The 23,407-nt window shown below is 47.3% G+C and overlaps 1 gene segment (V, D, J or C); it reads left to right on the top strand.

The window, feature by feature from the left end:
• The window catches only part of LOC101827462, a 67,433-nt gene extending 44,644 nt beyond the window's left edge, over window positions 1-22,789 (top strand). The window contains 4 exon segments of the C gene segment in view: window positions 19,268-19,525; window positions 20,836-20,880; window positions 21,618-21,725; window positions 22,306-22,789. Of these exon segments, the coding sequence occupies window positions 19,268-19,525; window positions 20,836-20,880; window positions 21,618-21,724 (410 nt within the window).
• The last annotated feature ends 618 nt before the right edge of the window (window positions 22,790-23,407 follow it).

Below are 23,407 nucleotides of genomic sequence, written 5' to 3'. Positions count from 1 at the left end.
GTTGTGAGGGGGGGAAATCATAAGAATTAATGACCAGGCCTTTTCTGGAGATCTTCACAACCTCAATCACTTCGTAGAGAAATACGCGTTTGGTGGAGTGTACTAAGTGATTCCTGGGGTCTCCTTCCATTAGAGAGAGCATGAGAGCTTGATATTTTTCCTGAATTTAACAAAATGTGTGCTTATCATAGGATTATATCTCAGCCAAGCAAAAGAACCCTAGGGGGGTTTTGTGCTCGGGCACCATGTGGTTTTTGTGGTGAAGGAGATCACTGTGGCATCTTTAAGTGGCCAGAAGATGAGTTTTGGAAGGGGGACCATGTTAAAGGTGCATCTTAGTAAGTATTTCTATGGATTCTGAATTGGTTTCATTGTTGAGACAAGTGGCAAGCTTTTTGGACAGGTAAGCGAGCTCTCAAATGTCTCCATTAATCCAGGTTTCACAGAAAAAGGTGCACTCTGTGCCTTCCCCAGACTGACTAGGGAAGCAGGCAATAGTTTACATCATTTACAAGCAGAATGGAGATACTTTCTATTTCCAGAAGCCAAACCAATCCCAATCAGAGAAAAAGGATGCTCAGAAATGCCACCTTTTCTTCCACTTGGCATCATCTGATTATCACAATGCCCTAAATAGCCAAGGCTACATCTTTCAGTTTCCGAGTTAGCATCCCAGTCTCTCCTGCACATGGATGTGCATACACGTTTACACATTCGTGCCAAAGTCAGAGGTCAGGGGATGTTGTTCCTGGGGGTCATCTATGCCGGTCTTTGAGACAAAGTGTCTTGCTGATTAAGTAAGGCTAGAATGCCAGAGAGCCCCACGAGTCTGCACATTCCTGGTGCTAGATTGCACGCATGCACACATGCACACAATGCATGCAACTCTGGTCCTCATGCCTGCATAATAGTGCCTGAATTATCTCCCTAGCCCATCTGTCCGTCTTTATCTTTTTCTTAGAACGCATTTTTGGGTGATATTCGCATCTAGTACATCAGCAGAAAGAGGTATGATGTAAATGTCCCTCACTGACACACTATAATTCAGAGCCAAGCTTTGATCTTTCCTGCCCTCCGTTTGCTGTCTGTCAGTGAAGGTAATGATTAACTCCTCCGTGTCTCCAGAGAGAAATTTTCTGCCTCACCAGCCTAACAAGCCATCAAACACACTGTTGCCTGGTTGCTCAATATCCCGTTACCCAACCTGATTTTAATGCATGCCGTTTGATCACCTGGCCTCATCAATCTATACATTTGTTTTCATTGTTTCCTCAGGGACTAGTGTTAAGTTGCTGTGTGAATTAAGATCCAACCACCAACCTGCCTTCCATTCTCAAAAGCGTGTGGTTTTGTCACTGCATACACAGACACTGAAAACTCAAGACCCTGGCCAACAGTGAGGACAGAGTATGATTTCTACTGTGTCTGGCTAGGTCTGAATGAGTGAGCACAGGAGGAATTTGTAGGGTCGCATTTCACTGTGCCTCCCAGGCAGGCACATCGCTGGTCTTTGGAAAGGGAACCATGGTATCAGTCAGTTCCAGTAAGTACCTGGTAGCCATTGGTTGTAATGCCTGTATCACATAGCCTATGTCACACAGATGGCTGCATGCTTTCATACCACCTACGTAAAGCAGGGTTATGGTTTAATGAGCAAAGCGACTGAATATTATTAATGGATGCATCCCTCCATCCCCCTGCCTAATTATATGTCATAATTATCTAATAGCTTAAAATTATGGAAGAAAAATTACTAGAGGGATGAATACAATTTGCTAACCACTGGTAAAAATGAAAGTTGGTTCCTAGGTTACAGTGGGAATAAGAAGGGGCAGCCTTTGACTAGGGGGGGGGAACTACCTAGTGAAATTTTACAAATCTTTTTTTAAAGCAGTGCAATTCAAAATTGTCTGGAGAATTACCAGCTGGTTCCTTCCCAGGCTTTCAGCTGCGTCTATGGTACCACTGTTGTTGAGCCCTGAAAAGAGGCTTTCCCGGGTTTAATTCCGTGGCTTAGGCTTTCTTCCATTAATCAAAGGGAGGAATCCCCAGCAGAGCTCCCATGAGGGAGGACAGCTGTGTGCTGATCACATGAATGTATGATCACAGCAGGTTGGGCATCTTCGTCAGACAGCCCAGGACTATGATTTACAGCGGATTCACTTTGGGGAGTGGGACAAGACATCACTAAAGAGAGGCTTAGTGTGGTGACTGAGGCCCCCTGACACTGCTGCCCTGTTGTGAGCTGCAAGTGTCAAAGAGTTAACGGTTCGTGCAGACGGGTGCGCCCCTGCATAGGAGAACTGGATATGAGCATGAAGTCAGCAAGGTTCCCCAAGAACCAACAGCTCAGAGAGCTGATCCTAAAGAAAGGGCAGCTTAGCAAACACATCCAGGTCCTCTAAATCTAGTTTGACTAGAGCGCCGGGCCAGTTTTATCAGTAAAAAGAAAGTATTTAATAATACCTCGTGAGTTATTATAAAGGTGAGTTAATATATGTGAGACTGTTCCATAGATTCTGAAGTGCTACCCACATATAAAATACGTGTCTATAGAACAAAAAAAAAATTAAAGCTGGGCCAGACAGTAGAACTCTTTGATGAAGAGCCCATATGTGTTCTTTGTACGGGGGCTGTTTTCATGTGGCTCTGTCGCCGTGGGCACTGGTTAAAAACCCTCTCTCTTTCACGGAACTGCAGTAAGTTGAAGGCAAGGGAAAGGAGCCATTTTGTAAAGACCTTTCTGGCAGTGTGAATTCTGGGACTTACCAGCGTTTTGGAACTGGGACAAAACTCCAAGTCATCCCAAGTGAGTCCGTTATCTGAATCATTCCTTCTCCCTCGAGTTGTAGTCTCTGAGATGGTAGCACTTGGAAAACATAATGGGATGCAATAGACCTTCTCTTTATTGGTCATTTTCAGGAGATTGGAGCAAAGCATTTATTGGATCCCTCATCTGTCTCTTAACATTTAATAGTGTTGTTCCGCCCATGTTATTTTCTAATAGGAAAGAAAGCTAAGACGTTGCCTGTGGGGCCAAATGTTGAAGAGCAGATTCACAAAGCCAGAGCAGAGGGCTGGTGTTTGTCTGTTTGTATTCAGCAAGTGTGAAGTGTCGTGTTATGTAATCAGGGGGTCACTTGACTTTGAAGGCAGAAGGCAGCTTGAGTAAGCCCCTAGCTCGCAGGATGAGTTGACAGGGGTGGGGTAATCTTGACTTATAATGATCTGGGGGACACTACTTCATGAAGTTGCCAATTGATGCTAAAGTTAGGGAGACACTGTGGCAAGAATCTGAAAACAACAGTTGTGGAGATGAGGGAAGGGTTCTGTTAGATAAAAAGAGTTGAAAATCGGGAGTGTGATGGTGATAGGTCCCAGAGACGTGGGCAGAAAGCAACTTGTTAAACTTGATGCCACAAATGCCCCAGGTTTGAGTTAAACGACCAGTGTGCTTGGTGGAGTGTTAAAGAGAGCTAAGGTATCGCCTGTTTGCAGACGAAAAGCTGCAGCTCTGAGGCTGGGCTGTGCCCACGGCTGTTTTTGATTGACTAAGAAGCACTGTGGAGACGGTGGTGGCTATAAATTGACCTTTGGGAGTGGAACTAGATTGCTGGTCAACCCTGGTAAGTGGGCTAAGAGAGGAATAATGGGAAGGGTAGATGCTTTTATGTTCCAAGGAATGGCTCTGTAATGAAGGACAAACTAGGATTTTTTTTGAGTTCCACTAGTTCTAGCAAAACAAAAATAGGAGGGAGGGAAGGGGGGGAGAGAGAGAGAGAGAGAGAGAGAGAGAGAGAGAGAGAGAGAGAGAGAGAGAGAGAGAGAGAGAGAGAACAATCCCACACTAGAAGGAATGATGAAAGGGAGTCTTCTGAGATTTGTGAGTCCTCTGCTAAAATATCACGTAGATGCAAATATTTTAATGTTTATTGGCAGTGCTGGTCATCTAGTCTGCTTAGCCTTGGGTCTCCTGCTCCTCACTTATTAAACAGAGTAATAATGTCCAAGGTCACCATCCTAGGGGGGTGATGTCATGCATGTGATTGTTAATCTTCTTGGCACATCATACGTTCTCCATAAAAGATGAGCTTGCTTTCTCCTTCCAAGCTAAATCACGGGCTGAAAAGCCCTGTGCTGCAGGCCATTTTTGTGTAGGGGTTTGCTACAGTGTGAGCTCGGGGTACAGCAAACTCACTTTTGGAAAGGGCACGGTGCTGCTAGTCTCTCCAGGTAAATGCTGCTCTCATCTTTGCCCTGTGTCCCTTTGTCTGGGTTAAGGCCTCTGCACATTCTGGCTGTATTTCATGGGTTACGCTATCCTTGTTCTGTTGGTTGACAATGTGTGAGTTTAAAGTTGTTCCTTCCTGGGCTCTTCATCTGAACAAAAAAGTAAGAGACGAGCTATAAGTAATAGTAGAGTAAGTCACTAGGACGGGATGGAGCGCAGACGAAGACCCGAGATAATCAGGAAAGGGTAGTCTCTCTAGAAATAACCTAGCTTCCGGTGAAAAGCCTGGAGTGTGCATTCCTTCCCTTGAGCATCCTTCATAGTCCTCTTACCTTCTGTATTGCAAATTTAGCTATACAGTCTTCGTCTGTAACACAGAAACTCATCACTAAGAATATCCACTGTTACAAGTGAAAGATCGTGCCAGCGGGTTGTGGCGCACGCCTTTAATCCCAGCACTCAGGAGGCAGAGGCAGGCAGATCTCTGTGAGTTCAAGGCCAGCCTGATCTACAGAGTAAGTTCCAAGACAGCCAGGACTGTTGTTACACAAAGAAACCCTGTCTCGAAAAAAGAAAAGTGAAAGATTGTTCGCAGACCTTGCAACAGCTAATATGGTTCTTTTATAAATCTGATCAATATTTGTTTAATTGAAACGAGCACCCAGAGACATCAGAATTTCCAGGCCAAAGGGAAGGGGGTGTGAATCAAATGGCACAGGGCATTCAAGAATGTAGAGAAAGGGGGGAAATATTAGACTGAGAATCAGAAAGATCCATGCTCTATTCTATGCTGCCAACTAGCAATGTAACTCACAGCAGCCTTCTTGCTTGAAGAGTCTCTCTCTCTCTCTCTCTCTCTCTCTCTCTCTCTCTCTCTCTCTCTCTCTCTCGTCTCTCTCTCTCTCCTCTCTCTCTCTCTCTGTCTCTCTCTCTCTCCTCTCTCTCTCTCTCTCTCTCTATCTGTCGGTCTGTCTGTCTGTCTCTCTCTGTCTCTATCTATCTATCTATCTGTCTGTCTCTCTCTGTCTCTATCTCTGTCTCTCTCTCTCTCTCTTTCTCTGTTAAATTGGCACTTGAGCTCAAATAGCCTTTCTTACCCCTTTCCACCAACACTCTATGAATTTGCTCCCTTTGAGGTTGTGAAGGGTCAGTTATATTAAATCGCAGGTCTTTTCCAAGTCGTTAGGGTAAACAAGGAGAGGGGTGACACGGAAGACTGTTTACTGTGAGGCCTCAGACACTGTGGGAGCTGGGAAGGAACAAAACTCATCTTTGGAAGGGGAACCCAGCTAAGAGTGAACCTGAGTAAGTGTATTCAGTGAATGGGTGAACGGTGAATGGTGACAAGATGTGATGTTGTCATTGTATTTCATTTTTAATTAATTATAATCAAATGCCAAAGTATTAAGATTGTAATCTCCAGATAGTATTTAAGACTGACTTGAGTACATTTTCTCTGAGGTGGAATTTAGCATTCCATTAAGACTTCTCCCAAGAATTGAGGCTGACAGAAGCGCTGCCTAACATTAGAGTTTTAACCTGAAAATTTTGCTAAGTTGAGTTGAGTGGACAGAGAAAGCTGGAAAATTACATGGCCACCATCTAATAGGCCTTTTATGCTTTCTCTACCATTGAGAATGTTCGAGGTCCTTTTGCCTATGCCCCAAATAAGCTAAGCCAAATTCACTCTAGAAACTAAGTGCCCATTTACACAAACTGCTGTCCTCAAAGAATCAGTGAGGTACAAACAAGGGAGCCCAGGGATTCTAGTTTCAGACAAGAAGCTAAATTTGATTTAGCACTAACTTGCTGTGTAATAGTGAACAAATCATCACTCCTCTATGAGCCTCAGACTTGTCCAGGAGATAAGTGATGCAGACATCTGTGGTCCAGAAGCCCCCTCCTTTGGGAACCTAGAGCTCATGCAATTCAAGAGTATGGATTTAGGAATGTTTCAGAGACAAATTGGAGGGGGGGCATTATGTAACCTTAATGAATAGCCTCACTAATCAATCTAACTCCGCTTATTAACAATAATAACTGGCCCATGAGCTGTCTCAGCGGGTAAAACACTTCATACACAAGCCTGATGATGAGAGTTCAATCCCCAGAACACACACACACACACATACACACACACACACACCACCACCACCACCACCATAGTCATCAACAAGGGAACAGAACTTACAGTAGCTATCATATCAGTGCCTATGATAATCGGGTATAGTGTTAGATACAGTACTGAGTGTAGAGCTCTGTAAGGTAAGGGGCAGTATTCTCTATCTTATGGGGGTGAGGGATGAGGCTCCGAGGAGTTACTGCCCCAAATTCTATGGCTAGTTATCTGAAAGACTCAAATTCAAACATGCTCACCCTGTCTGATCTGAAAACCCTGTCCTTTCTACTTCATGCTGTCACAGGCCTTGTTGTGACTCACTTACAAATGAGAGGTAATGCCGATCGCAGAGGGTAGGGAATACATGAGTTTAGCTGCTCCCATTCTACAGGGCTCTCTTCTCTTTTCCATAGCACAGGAGGGCACAGGGCTCTTCGGATAGCTTGCCCCGGTGGGGAGAAGGAAAAAGGGAGCAGCAGGCACTCCTCGTGCTGACTCTCTCCCCTCCCCTCATTTTTCCTTCTATCTTCCCAGGCACAGCAGCCAAGGTTAGCTGGCTGAAAGTGCCTAGCTGCTTGTGAGTTACAGGAAAATGCACTTTGGGTGTTGCTAGGTCATAGACCACTTAGCTCTTATTTTGGAAATCATCTAATTCAGAACCTTATTTTCTTCCTGAAAGGCAGTTAAGACCCAGAAGAGTTGCTTTAATCATCTAATATCATTTTTCTAAAAGTTAGCACAAGTTAGGCTGGGTCTAGAAGCTAGGACCCTGGTCTGGGTCCATATTCTGTGACCACTGTTGAATGAATGACCATCTTGCAGGTTGAGTTCAAGTTTCATTCGTGAACAGAAAACACACAAAGCCTTATTCTAAAGACTTACCATGGGCTTCCCAGGCCTGTCTGTGCCCAACTGTGTCGTGAAGGTGGCAAGTGAAGGAAATAGCCCATTTTTGTCACGGGATAAATCACTGTGAGCAATACAGGCTACAAACTTATCTTTGGGACAGGAACAAGACTGCTGGTTGATCCAAGTGAGTACAATGAGTAAGTTGATTTATATTACAGAAGGAAGGACATCTGTTTTCACTTACTTCTGTCTTTGTCTTCTGAGGGGAGATAGGGAGTTACCCTTGGCTTTGTGTGCTGTTTAAATAAGTAGACAATCTTCTTACACTGCATATAGTATCATGAGTGTAATACCTGGAAACAGCATATAATAAATAGAGCAAGGCAATAGAGAAAATTGCCGTAGGTCCTATCTAGAAAGAAAACTCTACTTGCATGAATGGCTTTTTAGGCTGGATACTAGTAAGAGCAGGATCTCCTATTGGATTCTGCCTTATTTCATCTTCCAATAGACTTAAGAAAATGAAGGTTAAAATGATATGCCCCGCGCCACTATGGTGTACGTACACAGACCCTGGAACACTTAGTAACAAACCTGCGTGTGCCCTTGGGATCCCAGGCCCGGCTACAGGTGCCACCTTGCATGGATTTATGTCACAGAGAGCCCTGGTGAGGGATGGAAAGCAACTTGCTGTTTGCTATTTGCAGCTGGTGTACGGGTGTGCAAGTGATCATCGTTAGGACCGTCTTATTTCTGAGCCCGGCAAAGCTGTTGACTCAGAGTATATGTTTCTGCTGTATTATTCTTTTTACCCTTAAACGGGAATCACTGTCGAGCTACGGCAGGGGGATGACATTTGTTTCCTTGGAGTGATTTGAGTGAATTCTTGTTTACTCATTAGGTTCCCATCTCTCTGCTCACAGTGCCTTGCTGTACTTGTCTCTTTATTATCTCTCAGAAATGCTTCCTTGGTTTTCCTTGTCTAGGCCCTTAGATTTTGTAATTCAGAGTGTACTTAGCTTTCAGTTTCTTCCTAAACTGACTTCTGTGCCCCAATAATAATGTTCAACAAAAGCCAGTTCAAGAAGGGGGGGTGATGACACACGCCTTTAATCCCAGCCCTCGAGAGGCAGAGGCAGATGGATCTCTGTGAGGTCAGTCTGGTCTACAGAGCGAGTTCCAGGAAAGGCTCCAAAGCCACAGAGAAACCCTGTCCCAAAAAACAAACAAAAAATAGATAAATAAGGCCAGTTCAGGTTAGTAGATGATTACTGAGTGTCACCAACAAACCAAGGACCACAGTTGATTCAAAAACAAAGAAAACTGAGATGTGACCTCCGATCTCAGGAACTTCAGTCTTGGGGTGTGGTGGTGATCTCAATGCTTTGATCTCAATGCTTTGATCTCAATGCTTGAGAGGCTGAGGCAGGCTGAGCTCTCTGAGTTCAAGGCCAGCTTTTTCTATATAGTGAGTTCTAGGCTATCCAGAGTTGCATAGTGACTCCCATGTCAAAAATAAATAAAAACAAGTAAAAGAAAAAAGCCCTCAGTCCTATTAGCAAATTGAGGTGAAGTAGGACAGGGTTAACAGCAGACACCTCAAACTCCTTGGCAGGAGACAGACAGCTTCTGGGGAGGTACTCAAGTCTCTTCTGTACTAAGATGTCTGACCTTTTAGGGCAAAAAAGCAATCAATACCTAGAGTGAGATGAGGACAGGACAGGAATGAGTCAAGCATGAGTCACCCACGGCTCTTGCTCGGTCCCCGGAACATCGAGCATGGCAGCTCTGAGTCATGCCCATGCGTGTTCTTAGCATGTGCCCCAGCTCAGTGGGCTGCACCTATTTTTGGTTCTGTTCTTCCTAGCAAATGGCAAAATAAATGTATCCACAAGAGAGCAGGCCCTTCCATGCAAGGGTAGCAGGTAAAGGTGAGGAAATGGCTGCCTGCTCCCTCCAGGTCCACAGAGGAAGCAGAGCGTTTCACAGAGCTTTGTAAAGACTCTGCTTTTTCCCAGATGAGGAAAAGCAGGGATGATCATTGGTGGCTGTGTTGAGGGAAATGGAGGTCATGGATGCAGTGAAGGCCGGCACTGTTTGTTCTCATTACAAGGGCTCCTTCGTGTCTTCATAAGACCCACTGCAGGAAGTTCTTCACGATCACTTGTTGCTTCAGAGCTACTGTGAAGGGTGTATATCCTCCATGTGAGCCCAAACTTGGTCGTTTTTGTGAAGCCCTTTCTCAGAGTGGGCCAATGGAAACAACAGGCTAACTTGGGGGACAGGAACCCAAGTAGTGGTGATACCAAGTAAGTGAGTTAGGAACTTCTTCCGTAAGTGGCCTCTACTACAGCCTCCTCTCTCATCCCTCTCCTTACCGTAGTGCTGGACAAGTCCTGCTCCTGACTGCAGGACAGTGGAGAGCACGCTCCATCCGTCTGTGATCTATTGCTCACAAACAAGGCTCTCAGGTGGCCCTAAGCCTCAGCTATCCCGCTTTCTCCAAACAAGGCTCTCGGGTGGCCCTACGCCTCAGCTATCCCGCTTTCTCCAAACAAGGCTCTCGGGTGGCCCTACGCCTCAACTATCCCGCTTTCTCCCACCATCTATCAGCAGCCCCCGTTCTCTTTAGAAAGCCTCCCCCACCATTCCTTGAGGCTTGGTTTCAAAATGAACAGTGGATCACAGAAATAAGGGCCACAGGGATCTTGGGGACAACTTGCTGCTGTGGCTCGGACAGCTTGAGGTCCAGGTCAATGCAGAGTCCTGGGAAGCCCTGTCTCTCACCCTGAGCTCAGTGGAGCCCCAGGTCAATGCAGAGTCCTGGGAAGCCCTGTCTCTCACCCTGAGCTCAGTGGAGCCCCACAGCTCCTCACTGACAGCTCTCAACCACATTAGGAGATCAGCAGGGAGCCAGAAGCATGCAAGGGCCAAAGACGGGTGAAGCACCCTCCTCAGGCTCAGACTGCAGCCTAGGCTGTGACTTCTGGGAGCGTTCCCGTCTCTGAAGTAGGCAGCATGAGCTCTGTTTCCTTGTGTCTTTCAAAAGTTGCAACTGTCTTCTCTGCTGACCTAGGATTTCACAGAATCAGGGGCCTGTCTGGATCAGGGTCACCGGAAATAAAGAAAATCAGATGGCCTTGGGTTCCTATCTGCAGGCTGAAAAGAGGACAGAATAAAAGCCCAGGTCACAGGAAGGGCCTTAGTCTTGCCGGGAGCCTTCCTCAGACAGGGTTTTGCAGGAATCAAATGCCTGGGACTCACATGGTGAGGAGGGCGGGAATGGAAAAGGTCAGAGTATGGGAAGGAAAACTGGGACAGAGGGAAGAGAGCCCTGACTGAAGTTTAAGGGTGCTTCAGCAAATGCTGTCTAAAGTCCCCTGGTGTCCCCAGGCTCAGAGCACTTTCAGAAGCCCCTGGAAAAATAGAAGTGGAATCAGACCAGACTGTCTCCCCAGAGACAAGGTGGTTGGTGGTGGTGGTATTAGGCCATTCCTTCTATGCTGACAAGGGGATGGTAGGTTTTCAGTGTAACTGGGCTGGGGATGAGGACGTCTCCAGTATCCATCCTTGGTACCCATCCGTCCAATTAGGTGCCAGGATTCAGAGCTCTCTGACAAACATAGGAGTGTAGCCAGTGTTTCCCTGGATTGCTGTCCCAACACAGCAGGACTGATAGCAGAGGGAGGTCCCAGGAGACAGGTTTCATCAAAGGCTTTCCTCACTGTGTACCTCAGGAGGAAACTACCGACTTACCTTTGGGAGAGGGACCAGCCTCCTTGTCCATCCTTGTGAGTACTGCAGAATGGCCCTTGTGAACAGACTGAGCTGGGGAAGGACATCCTACTGTGAGAGGGTGGAGTGACCTACACTCATCAACGGAGTTCTTCGCTGAATAGGAGTGACTGTTGTGTAGGGGTGCCGGGGTGCCGGGGTGCCGGGGTGTCGGGGTGTGGGGTCTAGTGAAGCTGGGCTGGATAGTGAATAAGGACTCTGCTCCAAAGGGTAAATCTCCGAATTTAAAGGAGAGATTTTACTCTTGTCAGGCTTCTCGAGACCTTCTCTTCTAGGCAAGCACACAGTCTACCCTCCTGCTCCCTCAGACACTCACCATCTCCTGTCCAGTCAACGACATCTTTCCTCCTAGACCACAGATTCCCAGCCAGGATGCTGAGGAACCCTGAACAAAAATGGGTCTCCTTTGGCTACAAGAAGCCTCATCCCTTTCTCCTTGTAAAGCATGATGGGATTTATAATAATATCATTAGGGACTGCTTACAACATGCTGGCATACCAATGACTGGTACTTCTCAGACCAGTACACTCATCCATCCTCTGGTAGATGATTGATATTAGACCCATTTTATAGGTAAGGAAACAGAGACCTGGGGTAAGAAAGTTGCCTAAGATTACACCACTCAGAAAAACAGAACTAAGGTTAAGTGAAATCTACTTGACTACAGGATTTATTATTTATTGGTCAAGCCACTACCCAGCTGCCACCACCCCACTTGTACTGTGTGAAGGAAGACCCCACACCTCAAAGGCCACCTGGGCATAAATTTTTCCCCAGGTGAGGAGGTTTGGTCCAACCTTTGCACATCCTAATCCTCTGACCATAGAATCCATGGCATAGCGACTCAGCATTTCTGGAGGCATACATAGAGTCATGTTTGTATTAACAAGATGCAGGTACGTAAGAGAAGGAAACAGAAACATTAGGACCATTGGGTATGAACCTACAAAGAACGCAGAATTAATATTAAAACCATGAAGTGGGCCACGTAAAAGTTTTGTTCCTAAGAGGCTCTGAGTGGCCACTGGCAGCAGCCCAGGCAGAGGGCAGGTACTTGTACTGTGCTGTACCAGGGTGGGCACAGGTAGAGGCCAGCTCATTTTGGGGAGTGGAACAAGACTCCAAGTTTATCCAAGTAAGTGCCTGGCCTTGGGAAGTCCCTCTGCTTTCTTAGATGATGAACCAGTGGTTCCTGAACTAATTCTGTGTGTTTCCTCCTAAGATTCGGTTGATTTGGATTCTAAATTCCCAGCCATTGGCTTAATCGTGTATTTTCTAAGATAGTTGCCAAGGGGAATTAACCTTTCCATCATTACTGGGATACTCTTTTGTGGTTTCTAGATCTTTATCAGAGAAGAAATTGTGACTTAGTGAAACAGAAGATTTATTTTTGCTTTTGTTACCATTTAGTTTCATAAAAGATGATGGATTAAATTTCCCAAAGACAGTGAACTTTGGACACACTCTAAAGAAACTCCATACTCTGATGAGAGAAAAGGAGGAGCATAAAGCCTTCCAATTGCCAAAGACAATACAAGAGTTGGAAAATTAGACCCTACAAAAGTTTTAAGACAAGTTAAATAGACATAACAAAAGAATATAAATATCAGGACTGCATTGGAAAGAGAATATTTAGAGGGCTTACCCATGCACTAGCCATTTATTGAGGAACTCTGGTATGGCATCCATCATGCTAGATGAGAGGAAGGAAGAGGGAAGATGAGGAAACACAGGGTCTCTACCTCCAGGATCACAGATTCTGGGGAGACACAAACGGCTTGCAATGAATACAAAAGGCGATAGCCAACCTCTTACCCAGGCTGCTTCATATCTATATTCATCCTCCCGCCATAGTCTCTTTCATTCTCACACTGCTATACCTCAGCACAAAGCCTGGGGTGTAAGTATTGCAAATGACCATTAGGAATAGGAATGCCTCCTGGGCCAACAGGGTGGGTGATTCACTGGGCTTGAGTGTTTGCCCCTTGATTGTGTGATCTGAGCTCAATCCCTGGGACCCACATGGTAGAAAATGAGAGGTAATATCTGAAAACAATTGTCCTTTGACCTTCACACACACACACACACACACACACACACACACACTAAATTTTTTTTCAAAAGTGCCTGATAGAAGAGGAAATCACTGTTTAAAACATGTTGGGCTTGGCGTTAGTAAGTATTCCCCAACAGAGAAAATTGTTTGACCTTTAAAACAGGGAGGTTATAGAGTCCACCCACATGGAGTATGGTGCAGCAAGGAGTAGAAATTTAGATTGCCAAGAGGCCAGAATGTCTTTTGGGGGGGGGAGCTTCCCATCTCTCCAGGGAAGGCTCCTCCTTGTGGGTCTGTTTGCCTTTGTGCTTCATCAAGAGCCTCTGCCCTGCCAAGTGTCAGTTAACCTTGATTAGAAAGCCCACCATATTCTGGAGAACCAGAGTCTAGAGGCAAAGGGATAAAAATGTCTGTAATGAGGGTGCAGCACAAATGGGTTTTAGCAGAAAAGTAAAATGTGTTGATAAAGACGCAGTGTCTGTGTGTCCGTCTGAGGGTCCACCGGGAAAAGAGGTTCGCTGGGGAAATGTTTTCATTTGGGGTCAGAATTGTCTTTGAAATGCACAGCTCCCAAGTGTGCAGGAAACCGCGAAAGGAAACTCAAGAATGCATGTTTGGAAAAGGCTTCCAAGCTATGTTATTCCCGGCAGGTAATACCATCCTTGGGAAGACACCATCCTGTCTGTGTGTACAGATCCCTGAGGCTGGCTGGGCTGCTGGAGGGGACAGAGTGGATGCAGCCTACTGCCTAGGTGCAATTGTGGGAGGAAATGAAGCCGTTTCATAATGATCAGAGAGGAACAATCAGCAGCAGCGAGGCCCCTAATTGTGGCCGCAGGAGTGAATAGGAGAACAAGCTGATTCAGAGCAGAGAGAGCCTAGCGGTGAAAATTAGACTGGCATTGAGAATGGAATCTTAATGTCCTACAGCAAGAGAGGGAAGGCACAGCCAAAGACTGAAATAAACACACACACACACACACACACACACACACACACACACACCACGAGATATTACACACACAGGAGATATTACACACACAAGCACATGCATGCACACAGGAGATACTAAACACATACACACACACCACGAGATATTACACACACACAGGAGATATTACACACACAAGCACATGCATGCACGCACACAGGAGATATTACACACACAAGCACATGCATGCACGCACACAGGAGATATTAAACACACACACACACCACGAGATATTACACACACACAGGAGATATTACACACACAAGCACATGTATGCACACAGGAGATATTAAACACATATACACACGCATGCACGCACAAGAGAGAGAGAGAGACAGATTAATGAATAGTAACATTAACCTTACATAGTAAGCTTGAGAAGCGCTGGCTTACTTTACTGTAAGATTTCACAGACTTTAAAATGTGAGTGCGCATTGTCAGTCTTCAGGACTGGAATGCATTGCACACTTCCCATACTTTCTGGGATCCCTTTTTCACACAAATTCAGAAGGACTGGGCTCTGCGGCGTCCTCGATGAGAGTTCGTGCTCGTTGTCTACACTGTTCTCAGACTTTAGGGTCTGTGCCCCATACGGAGTCAGTCCGTATCATGGCACCCCAGGAAGAGGCATGCCTGTGCTCTTGTGGATCGATTTGACGGCTGTAGTGTGTGCGCACCCTCGAATAACAGACACCGTCTTCTTAGGGGAGGGCCCTCCTACACCTGTCCTGTCGCTAAGCCGTGCCAATGTTTTCCATGTGTTGCCAGTGCAATCTTCCCAAGATTCATTTCATAGCAGGCATGGTGGCCCATGCCTACCCATAGTGCTAGCACTCAAGAAGTTGAGGCAGGAGGATCAGGAGCTCAAGGTCAGCCTCGGGCTACAGAGCAAGACCCTGTCAGAAAAGAAAACGACGTGTGCTTTAGAAATCATTTCACAATGAAGCCATCGCATTCTTCCAAGCTGCCTCTTACATCTTCAGTTGTATTGTAGAAGCCAGAGTGGGTACTTGCCTTTCAGGAAAGCCCCACTGGCTCCGGGGTGGCTGACGGGAAGGTTTTTGGGACTACTCCTGAGGAAAATTATCAGTGGCGAGACTTCTTTTTCATCGAAGGAAGGCTGACTTGAGGGAGATTGGTAAACTGAGGCAGGAGGCAAGTACCGCATCCTGACCAGTCCAGCCCAGGCTAGAGTTCTTGTAAAGTGCCCTTCTACTGTGTGTTTTATGGTGGCTTCAATACGCTGACCTTTGGATCAGGGACCAGACTGACTGTGCGCCCACGTGAGTACGACTGTGCCCATGACCAGAGCGAGAAGATGTGATGACTAGTTAGTGTCATCCTTAGCAAACTTGGGGTGCACATAGCATCATTTCTTATTCCCACAGGCTCTTGTGGTGGCCTGAAGTGTTCCCAGTTCTCCCACTGAAGTCAGAGAGGTGCCAAGAGCAACTGAATAAATGAAAATCTGAACAGAATAATTTATAGGGAAGAAATTAAAAGAGTTGCAGATACTGGTGCTGAAGTGAAGCTGATAAGATGAGCACCAGATAACCTGAACATTCGGGGAAATTAGCTAAGTGCCCTTGGGGAGGAAGAGATGGGTTAATGGCGAACACAAATTCTCTTTTATTGCAGCAGGTAGTTAAACTCCTGGGTTAGCTAATGACTGTGGTAATGGGACACCAGTTCACGGAGACTTTTCTCAGAACTGAGTTGAATCCCAGAACCCTCACCCAAGGGTAAAAATGACTGAATGGCCAGTGTGCTCCATGTTGTAATAAGGGTAGAGCAGGAGATGGACAAGGAGGATGACGGGCCTGGATGAGTTCCAGCCCCACCCTCACGAGCTGTATTTAACAGTTTCCACTTTCAGAAACAAACTGATAGCACCACATCATAAGGTCGCCCGCACACAACAAGAAATTCTTCACCGGGAGAGTGTGTAATACATCCTTGGTGTGTTGTCATGGCCTTGCCTCTAAGGTTTATATTATTATAAAGAGAGGGCAACAGCTTCCTTGGTAAATAGAAGTTGTAAGAAACCAAGAACTTGAGGAAAGTTTAGGGTAGTGTCCTGAGACCCCGGTGGGCTCAGCCAGGTGGTGGTAGCGGCCCACGCCTTTAATCCCAGCGCTCAGGAGGCAGAGGCAGGTGGGTCTACAGAGTGAGTTCCAGGACAGCCTCCAAAGCCACACAGACAAACCCTTTCTCGAAAAAACAAAAATCAAACAAAAAGACTATGATTCTCCAACCTGAGGGACCAGAGCATCTTCCATCTACGAATGGGCAGGTCTCCTAAGCTTTTGTAAAGGTGTCACCTGCAGTGTGAATGCTGGAGGACTAAGTGGGAAATTAACATTCGGGAAAGGGACCCAAGTGGCGGTCATATCTGGTGAGTCATCCCAGGTGGCACCATTTCAACCCTGTAGGCCAGTGTCATTAATCCTTTCCCTGGGGATGGCCATTTTCCTAGGACAGGGTGAGGCTTACTGGGGGCATTGTACTAATTGTTTTACAGAGGTCTGCAAGAGGGGAAGGCATCACTATCAATCTTAAATATCTGTGTTTCTCTAGGTCAAACTCATTAAAAAATGACTTTAATCATCCAATGGACACTTTTAAATGCCTTCTAAGTAGCTATCATTCTTGATAATGTTAGGTGGAAAATAAGAAAGCCTAAGATAGATGTCTGATCTGTCCCCAAACAGCATAAAAACCACCAAAGCTTCGGAACTATTATACATTGAGCAACCTACAAACTATTTTAGTTCCACAACTGGTGGTGTAGATAAACGGATTCAGATGGGTTAAAGTCCTGGTAGAAGGTGCCCTAGACAGAGGCTGTTTCTGTGTTAGAAGATTTGTTGGGCCTTGACAGACTGATACAATTTTTAGGGGTAGGAGGCAGAATCCCAGCAACAAGAAGGAAGATCTGATCTTGGGATAAACAAGGTGCAGGCCTTTTGGCCTGTGCAGGCAAATTTGATAATAAAAATGGACTAAGAGAACAAAACAGAAAGGAGATACTAACCAGGCCAGGCGGTGGTGGCCCACCCTTTTAATCTTAGCACTCAGGAGGCAGAGGCAGGCAGATCTCTGTGAGTTCAAGGCCAGCGTATCTTCAGAGCAAGTTCCAAGACAACCAGGGCTACACAGAGAAACCTTGCCTTAAAGAAAAACAAAAAAAGAAAGGGAGGATGGAGGAAGGGAGAGAGAGAGAAAAGATGAAGGAAAGAAGGAAGGAAGAAAGGGAGGGAGGAAGGAAGGCTAGAACCTTCCAGAGAATACAGAAATTGGAACCAGGACCAGCCACAAGAAGTGAGAATCCAATTTAGAATGCAGTCTGCTGTGAAATGGGAGGGATCAGTTCTTTCCATGGGTAGCCAGGGACTCCTCTCTCCATCTTCATCGGACTCTAGGAGAGTTAATCCCAGTCTCTGAGGAAGGCAACCACCGGTTTCTCTGTAAGGGGGCACTAGGAGGGGTGTACCCGTAGATGTGTCGTCTTTCCCAAAAAGCCCGCGTGCTGTTTCCTGATGCCAAGCCTGAATGGGACCCACATCCGTGTTGCTAGCTCTGGTTTCTGGGTTCCCAGTGCTTAACGACAGGGCACAGATTTAGTGGCGAGGGTGTTTCCATCACTGCAGAGTCCCTGGGGACCTACAGCGCTAATACATTCAGACATGGCCTTCTGTATTCGTTTTGAATTGTGATGACAGGTTAGGATCTAGAAAGCTGAACTTGTAGTTGAAAAATTGATCCAGTCCTGCTAAAGTGACCTCCGATGCCATTCAGTGGTAAAATGTGTTTTTCTTATGAGGTAGGAATGGGATGTCTCTCACCACAGGGCTCTGAGAGACAGAACCCCAGAGACCTCCAATTAAAGGTGATTTGATCCTGGTTTTGGGGTGGGGTGGGAAGGTAAGGTGGCAGCAGATATCTATGGGGCTGGAATGAAAGGGGCTAAAAACTAGGAAGCTCGTGTGCTGCCACCTTCTCCGCTTGTCTGAAGGGGCTAAAGCCCCGCGTCTGACCAAGGCGCCCACCCAGCTGCGCATAGGCAGCACGGCGCTGTCCTGACTCAGCGTCCTAGAGCTAGGCCCGGCCCTGACTTCTCTGGTTCAGGATCCAGCTGGAAGTCTGCATTGCCAAGGCCACCCTGGTTGTCTCAGTGAGCAGACAGCATCACTCAGGTCTAAACTTCCAAGCACAGTGAAGAGCTGTGGGAGTGAGGAGGGCAGGAAGTTCCTGTCCCAGCCCTGCTGGAAACTCCCTAGGTGGGCTGTTGTGGTAAATCCTCCTGGCCTGCCCGCCTCTGCTTCCTCCTCTGAAGGTGGAAGGGTGGGGAAGCCAGTCATTGAGAGTCACATTAAACACAAAAGTAAAGACTTGTCTCAGCACTGAGGAAGGGCTTCCGGTAGCCCCCACCCCCCACCCCACTCCCGCTTCCTGGAAAGGACAGTGTGATTTATTTGCTCAGGAGAATGTTTTCATGGTGAAACCCAGGCAGTACTGTGTGTTTGATTTGGAGAAATAGTCATTTCTCAGCACAGCCTGGGTTGGAAAGGTGGGTGAGGCAACATATCCATTTTATAGGTAAAAGTTCTGAGCCTTCGGCCGCCTGTTGATCTAATCAAGGCTGTCAGTGGTAAATTATAGAGTCAAGGCTTGGATGTGGGTGTTTTTGGTTTGTTACTCAAAACATTTACCAAAGAGAGAAGTCTCCTGGCGATATGATAGATTTTCCAAGTTAGTGTCTAAATATCACAGGCCGGCATTTCCCACCTTGTCCAGCCTACTTGGGGGCGAGCACTCTCGATGAACAGCTTGGTGCTCTGGGCCCCTTTTCCTAAGCTTGTTTTCGTCCTGCCAGAGCAAAATTGTTGGCTAGACTTAACTGAGGTTTTGAAGATGCCATTAAGTCGGAGAATGGCAGATGGTTTGGTGGCCCCACCGTTCTGGTTTTCCAGACCTCGTGGAGAGCAACTACCAAGAGCTTGAGAGCTTGGCCAGGACTCAGGACTTGTGCCTGTCCCTAAGCCCGAGTCCATCACGAACTGCTGGTTTCTAAGGTCTCACTTCCGGAAGAAAGCCTGAGAGCGGTACCAGCCAACCCAGAGAGCTCTGCTCTTGCCGGTCACTGGCATCTGAGTTCTGGCCTAGGTTAGGGCACAAAAAGTAAAAAGGGAGCACCTTCTAACGTCGATCCTCTTGGCCTACAGATATACAGGACCCAAAGCCAGCTGTGTACCAGCTGAGAGACTCTAAGTTCAAGAACAGTAGCATCTGCCTGTTCACCGACTTCAGCTCTCAAGTCAATGTGACGAAGGGAGTGGCCCCTGACTTGTTCGTCTCCGACAAAACTGTGCTGGACATGAAGTCTATGGATTCCAAGAGCAACGCGGTCATTGTCTGGAGCAACCAAAACGGTTTCAACTGTAAAGACGCCTTCAAAGAGGAGGCCTCCCACCCCAGCTCAGGTGCGTGCTGCCCAAAGCTGTGTCCCAGTTTAGGAGAGGCCCAGCTCAAGTCTGTGCTGTCTAAAAGCTGCTTTGGGTCCTGTGCTCATCAGCTGTCAGCAAAATCCACATCCTGTTTGACCAGTAGCCTGTCCTAGCAGGCCACAAAGGCCCTGGCCCTAAAGCAGACAAGAGAGCATGGCACAGGGCATTGGCCCAGCCAGTGGTCTCCCGGGTTTGAGTTCACAGGCCTTCCTGTCCTTGTTGCAGTCACTGTCCTCCCAGGCAGTTTCCATGCCCTCCCTGCCCCCGGCTGCCTGGTTTCTGTCTGCTGAGAGTGTGTGGGTACAGTGACATGAGAATTCAGATGAGGGGCTGCCCCTAGGGAACACCATTCTAATCAAGGAAGACAGTCTCTCAGCAGAGGGACAAGCCAGTTATGTCGGGCTGTAATTGATGTAAGCATTAAGTTTCAGCTGAGGGAAGAACCACCTCAGAGAAGGGCTCTGAGGAAATGCTATCACACTACAACTAGAAAAGGAGGGATCAGCAATGCCTAAGCCAGAAAAGACCCTGTCAAAGCCCCAGGAAGGAGAATGCTGAGAACAAGGGAAAGTTGAGAGATGTAAATAAGGGCCAGATCACAAGTAGAGGCAGGAAGGTCAGAAGTTCAAAGTCATCCTCACCTACACAGCAAGTTCAAGGCCAACCTGGACCATCTGGGACCCTGTCTCCAAAAACCACTAAATACAATAAAATATAAGGCCGATTTCTGAGTGGAGGGTAGATTGTAGGTCCAGCAGAAGAAAGAGAATGCAGGAGAGAGACGATGGAAGCTCTACCAGGTGGTAGCAGGGACTCCAGTGGCCAACACTACTCGGGCTTCAAAGATAGAACCATCCAGAGATGAAAAGGCAATAGGGCATCAAGGGAAGCGGCAGCCTCTGAATCAGTGGGATCAGGTACTAAGTAAGAGACGACAAAGGAAAAAAACTGGGCATCAGAACTTTCTGCAATACATGAAAATATACAGCCCTCGTCACTGCGAATATGTCTCCAAGTCTTTACTGGTCTCTGGACTGAAACACAGCCAAGTCCAGGAGCTGGCTGTCTTGGCTTTGTGGTCATGGTACGCAGCATCCCCTCCGCAGAGCCAGTATTTGTCGAAAGAAAGAAAGGGTGCCCAGAAGTCCGGGTATTTGTCCTATCAGGACCTTTGTGCCATGAGGTGCCCCTGGGCGATATGTCCCCCTAGTTCTCTCCCAAAGCATCACAGAAGAGCCAGCACGCTTTAGATGCTAAGACGATTTCTTTTGTTTTTTTCCTTTTAGACGTTCCCTGCGATGCCAAGTTGATAGAGAAAAGCTTTGAAACAGGTAAGAGAAAGACCTGCCCCATTTTGCATGCAGTGAGCACATGATAACCTTCAGTGCATAGGGGTGGATCTGGGGACGGGAACAGCACTTCTGAACCTGCTCCCAGCTGCCCAGGGTCTGTCTTGAATCCCTCCAGCACGGCTCGCCTCATTCTCCAATCTAAGTCCTTAGCAAGGTGTGTCTTGTTTCACTAGGCCAGTGAGCCCTCCCAAGCCTCCTCCTGTGTAAGGCTAGCCAAAGAAAGCTGCCACTGTCCAGCCGTGAAGCGTGTGAGTCCCTTCAGAGCAGCCCTGAACTAACCATGTCACTCTGAGGACACTGTCCCTCTACATCTTGGAAAGATCCTTTCTAGAAAGGCAGTAGAACTTACACAGCCTAAGGCTCGTCTGGTCTCAGTGCCCCCTCATTACTGAGTCATCACCCCTATGGTTTCACTGAGGTGTGACACATGTTCCGAGCACCTCTACCCCAACCCCAACCCAAAGCCTACAGGGCCTCAGAATATTATATGGCCTAAGTCCTTTTGGTGGTTTTTCTCTTAAAAGACAGTGTTCTTGCCCTGGAGGAATGCACAAGTACCTTTGCCCTAGAATGTATGCAGAAGCTTAGAGACACGAATCCAGGAGCTGAAGTCACCCACACCCAGCCTACCCAGATCTTGGGAAAGTTCATAGGGCCTTGCTATGCAGACCTCTCGTGCACATACCCTTAACGGCTATGACCTCTTGGTTTCACAGATATGAACCTAAACTTCCAAAACCTGTCAGTGATGGGACTCCGCATCCTCCTCCTGAAAGTGGCCGGATTTAACCTGCTCATGACGCTGCGGCTGTGGTCCAGCTGAGGTAAGGAGGCATCAAAGCTTGGAGAAGGGTTAGGGTGGGGGGCTCAGGAGAAGACCCAGCCCTGAGAACAAATCCTCCCCCCACGGGAATCTGCCTTTAAATCCTAAAACTGAACCCTCAGAACTTTTCTATCTGTTCTTGTTACAAGCTGCTGTGACACCGGTGGCCTGAAGTGTGTGTCACAAATCATACCCCTTCAGCACCCTCAGCTGAGCCAACCCCTCCTAAGATAGCTGAGGAACAGCTCTGATTATTCTTATTTAGAAACGAAGAAAGTGAGGCCAAGTCGCATCAAGGGCACACAAAGGGGGAGAAAACTTACGACTCTGATGTGTATGTACCTCGTGCCTCTGCCCCTGCCCGTCAGTGTGGAAACCCTTTTCTTCTGTTCTTTCCCCTAGCAAGCTCTCAGTCCTTGAAGACGCCATATCTGTGATCCCTAAGCCTGGCTAGAGTTATCATGCTTCCACCCTGACGAGGTTCCCAGGCGCCTTGCACGGCCCCAAGCAGAGCCCTCCCCACAGCGCTCCTGAGTCCCAGTCCTGGTACCCAGCCTGACCTCTGCTCTTTCTCACTCCAGGCTGGCAAGACTGAAGGAGGCTGGACTCCCGAGACCCTTCCTCTTCACCACCCCTCATTTCCCTCTTCAAGCAAAAAGGAGCCCTCCCACCTCATAAAGAAGGCCAACTGGATCTCCTGAACCTGTGCCGGAGATTGCTGACGAGCTGCTACGCGCACCCAGGCTGCTCCCTTATGCTGCTGGCCATTCACAGGAAGCTGCGACTCCCCCTGGATATGCAGACCTACCCCCAATCTCACCATCACCTCCCACCCCACCCCACCCCCTGTAGATTCCCAGTAGAATCTCTTGGACTGCAGCTCCTGGAGAATGTTGTAAAGAACATGCTTTTGGTTTGCTTTTTAAAATCACACATCACTCTTTCCTCAAGATGTAGAAAACGCTATCTCATTGTCTAGCCCCTCCCTGCTACTGTGTGTATCTGAGCCCTGTTGTATATGGTCCTGCTGTCCATGACTTCATTAAAGACAACTCAGAAGAGAAACTGTGACCCTATGTGACTGGGTTTATTGGGGGCATTTTCACACAGCTCAACACCAGTCCAGCAGAGAGAAACCCAAGTCTGTGCTATCACCCTGCCCAGCCTCGTCTCAGAATGAACTCTTAAACATTCCACTGAGCCAAGGCCCAGAAAGGTTCCTTTACAAGATGCCTACTACGCCTCCGGCCACTCGTCATAACAGGCCAACAATAGGGGAGGGGGTGTCCCGACCTGTAGCTGAAATTTACCAGCCAACAATGACAAGTGCCCCCAACGTTGTCACCCACTGGCTCCTGCCCTCCAGGGACACGTTCTTTTTGCTTTCATGCTCAGATTGGCTTATTGCTGAAACTGTGTTGTACCCTACAAATCCAAGGCTGGGGTTTGACCAAGAGGAGTAGATGTCTTAAACTCTCACCCCCAGCATAAGTGAAAGTCCCTGGGGCCTCAGAGCTCCAGGCTCTCTGCCAAGCCTCTGCTGCCAGTCTTCCCTCAAGGGGGCGAATTCTGATAGGAATGCACTCCAGAGACCAATGAACAGCTGCCTGTTCAAGACCAAAAAGGAGCACTCACTAATTCCCAGGAGTCCCCCCCCCACCACCACCACCCAGTCCTTCCATG

This window comes from Mesocricetus auratus, unplaced genomic scaffold, assembly GCF_017639785.1.
Source record: "Mesocricetus auratus isolate SY011 unplaced genomic scaffold, BCM_Maur_2.0 Super-Scaffold_100707, whole genome shotgun sequence".
NCBI lineage: Eukaryota > Metazoa > Chordata > Mammalia > Rodentia > Cricetidae > Mesocricetus > Mesocricetus auratus.
This window is presented reverse-complemented; position numbering and strand designations above follow the sequence as displayed.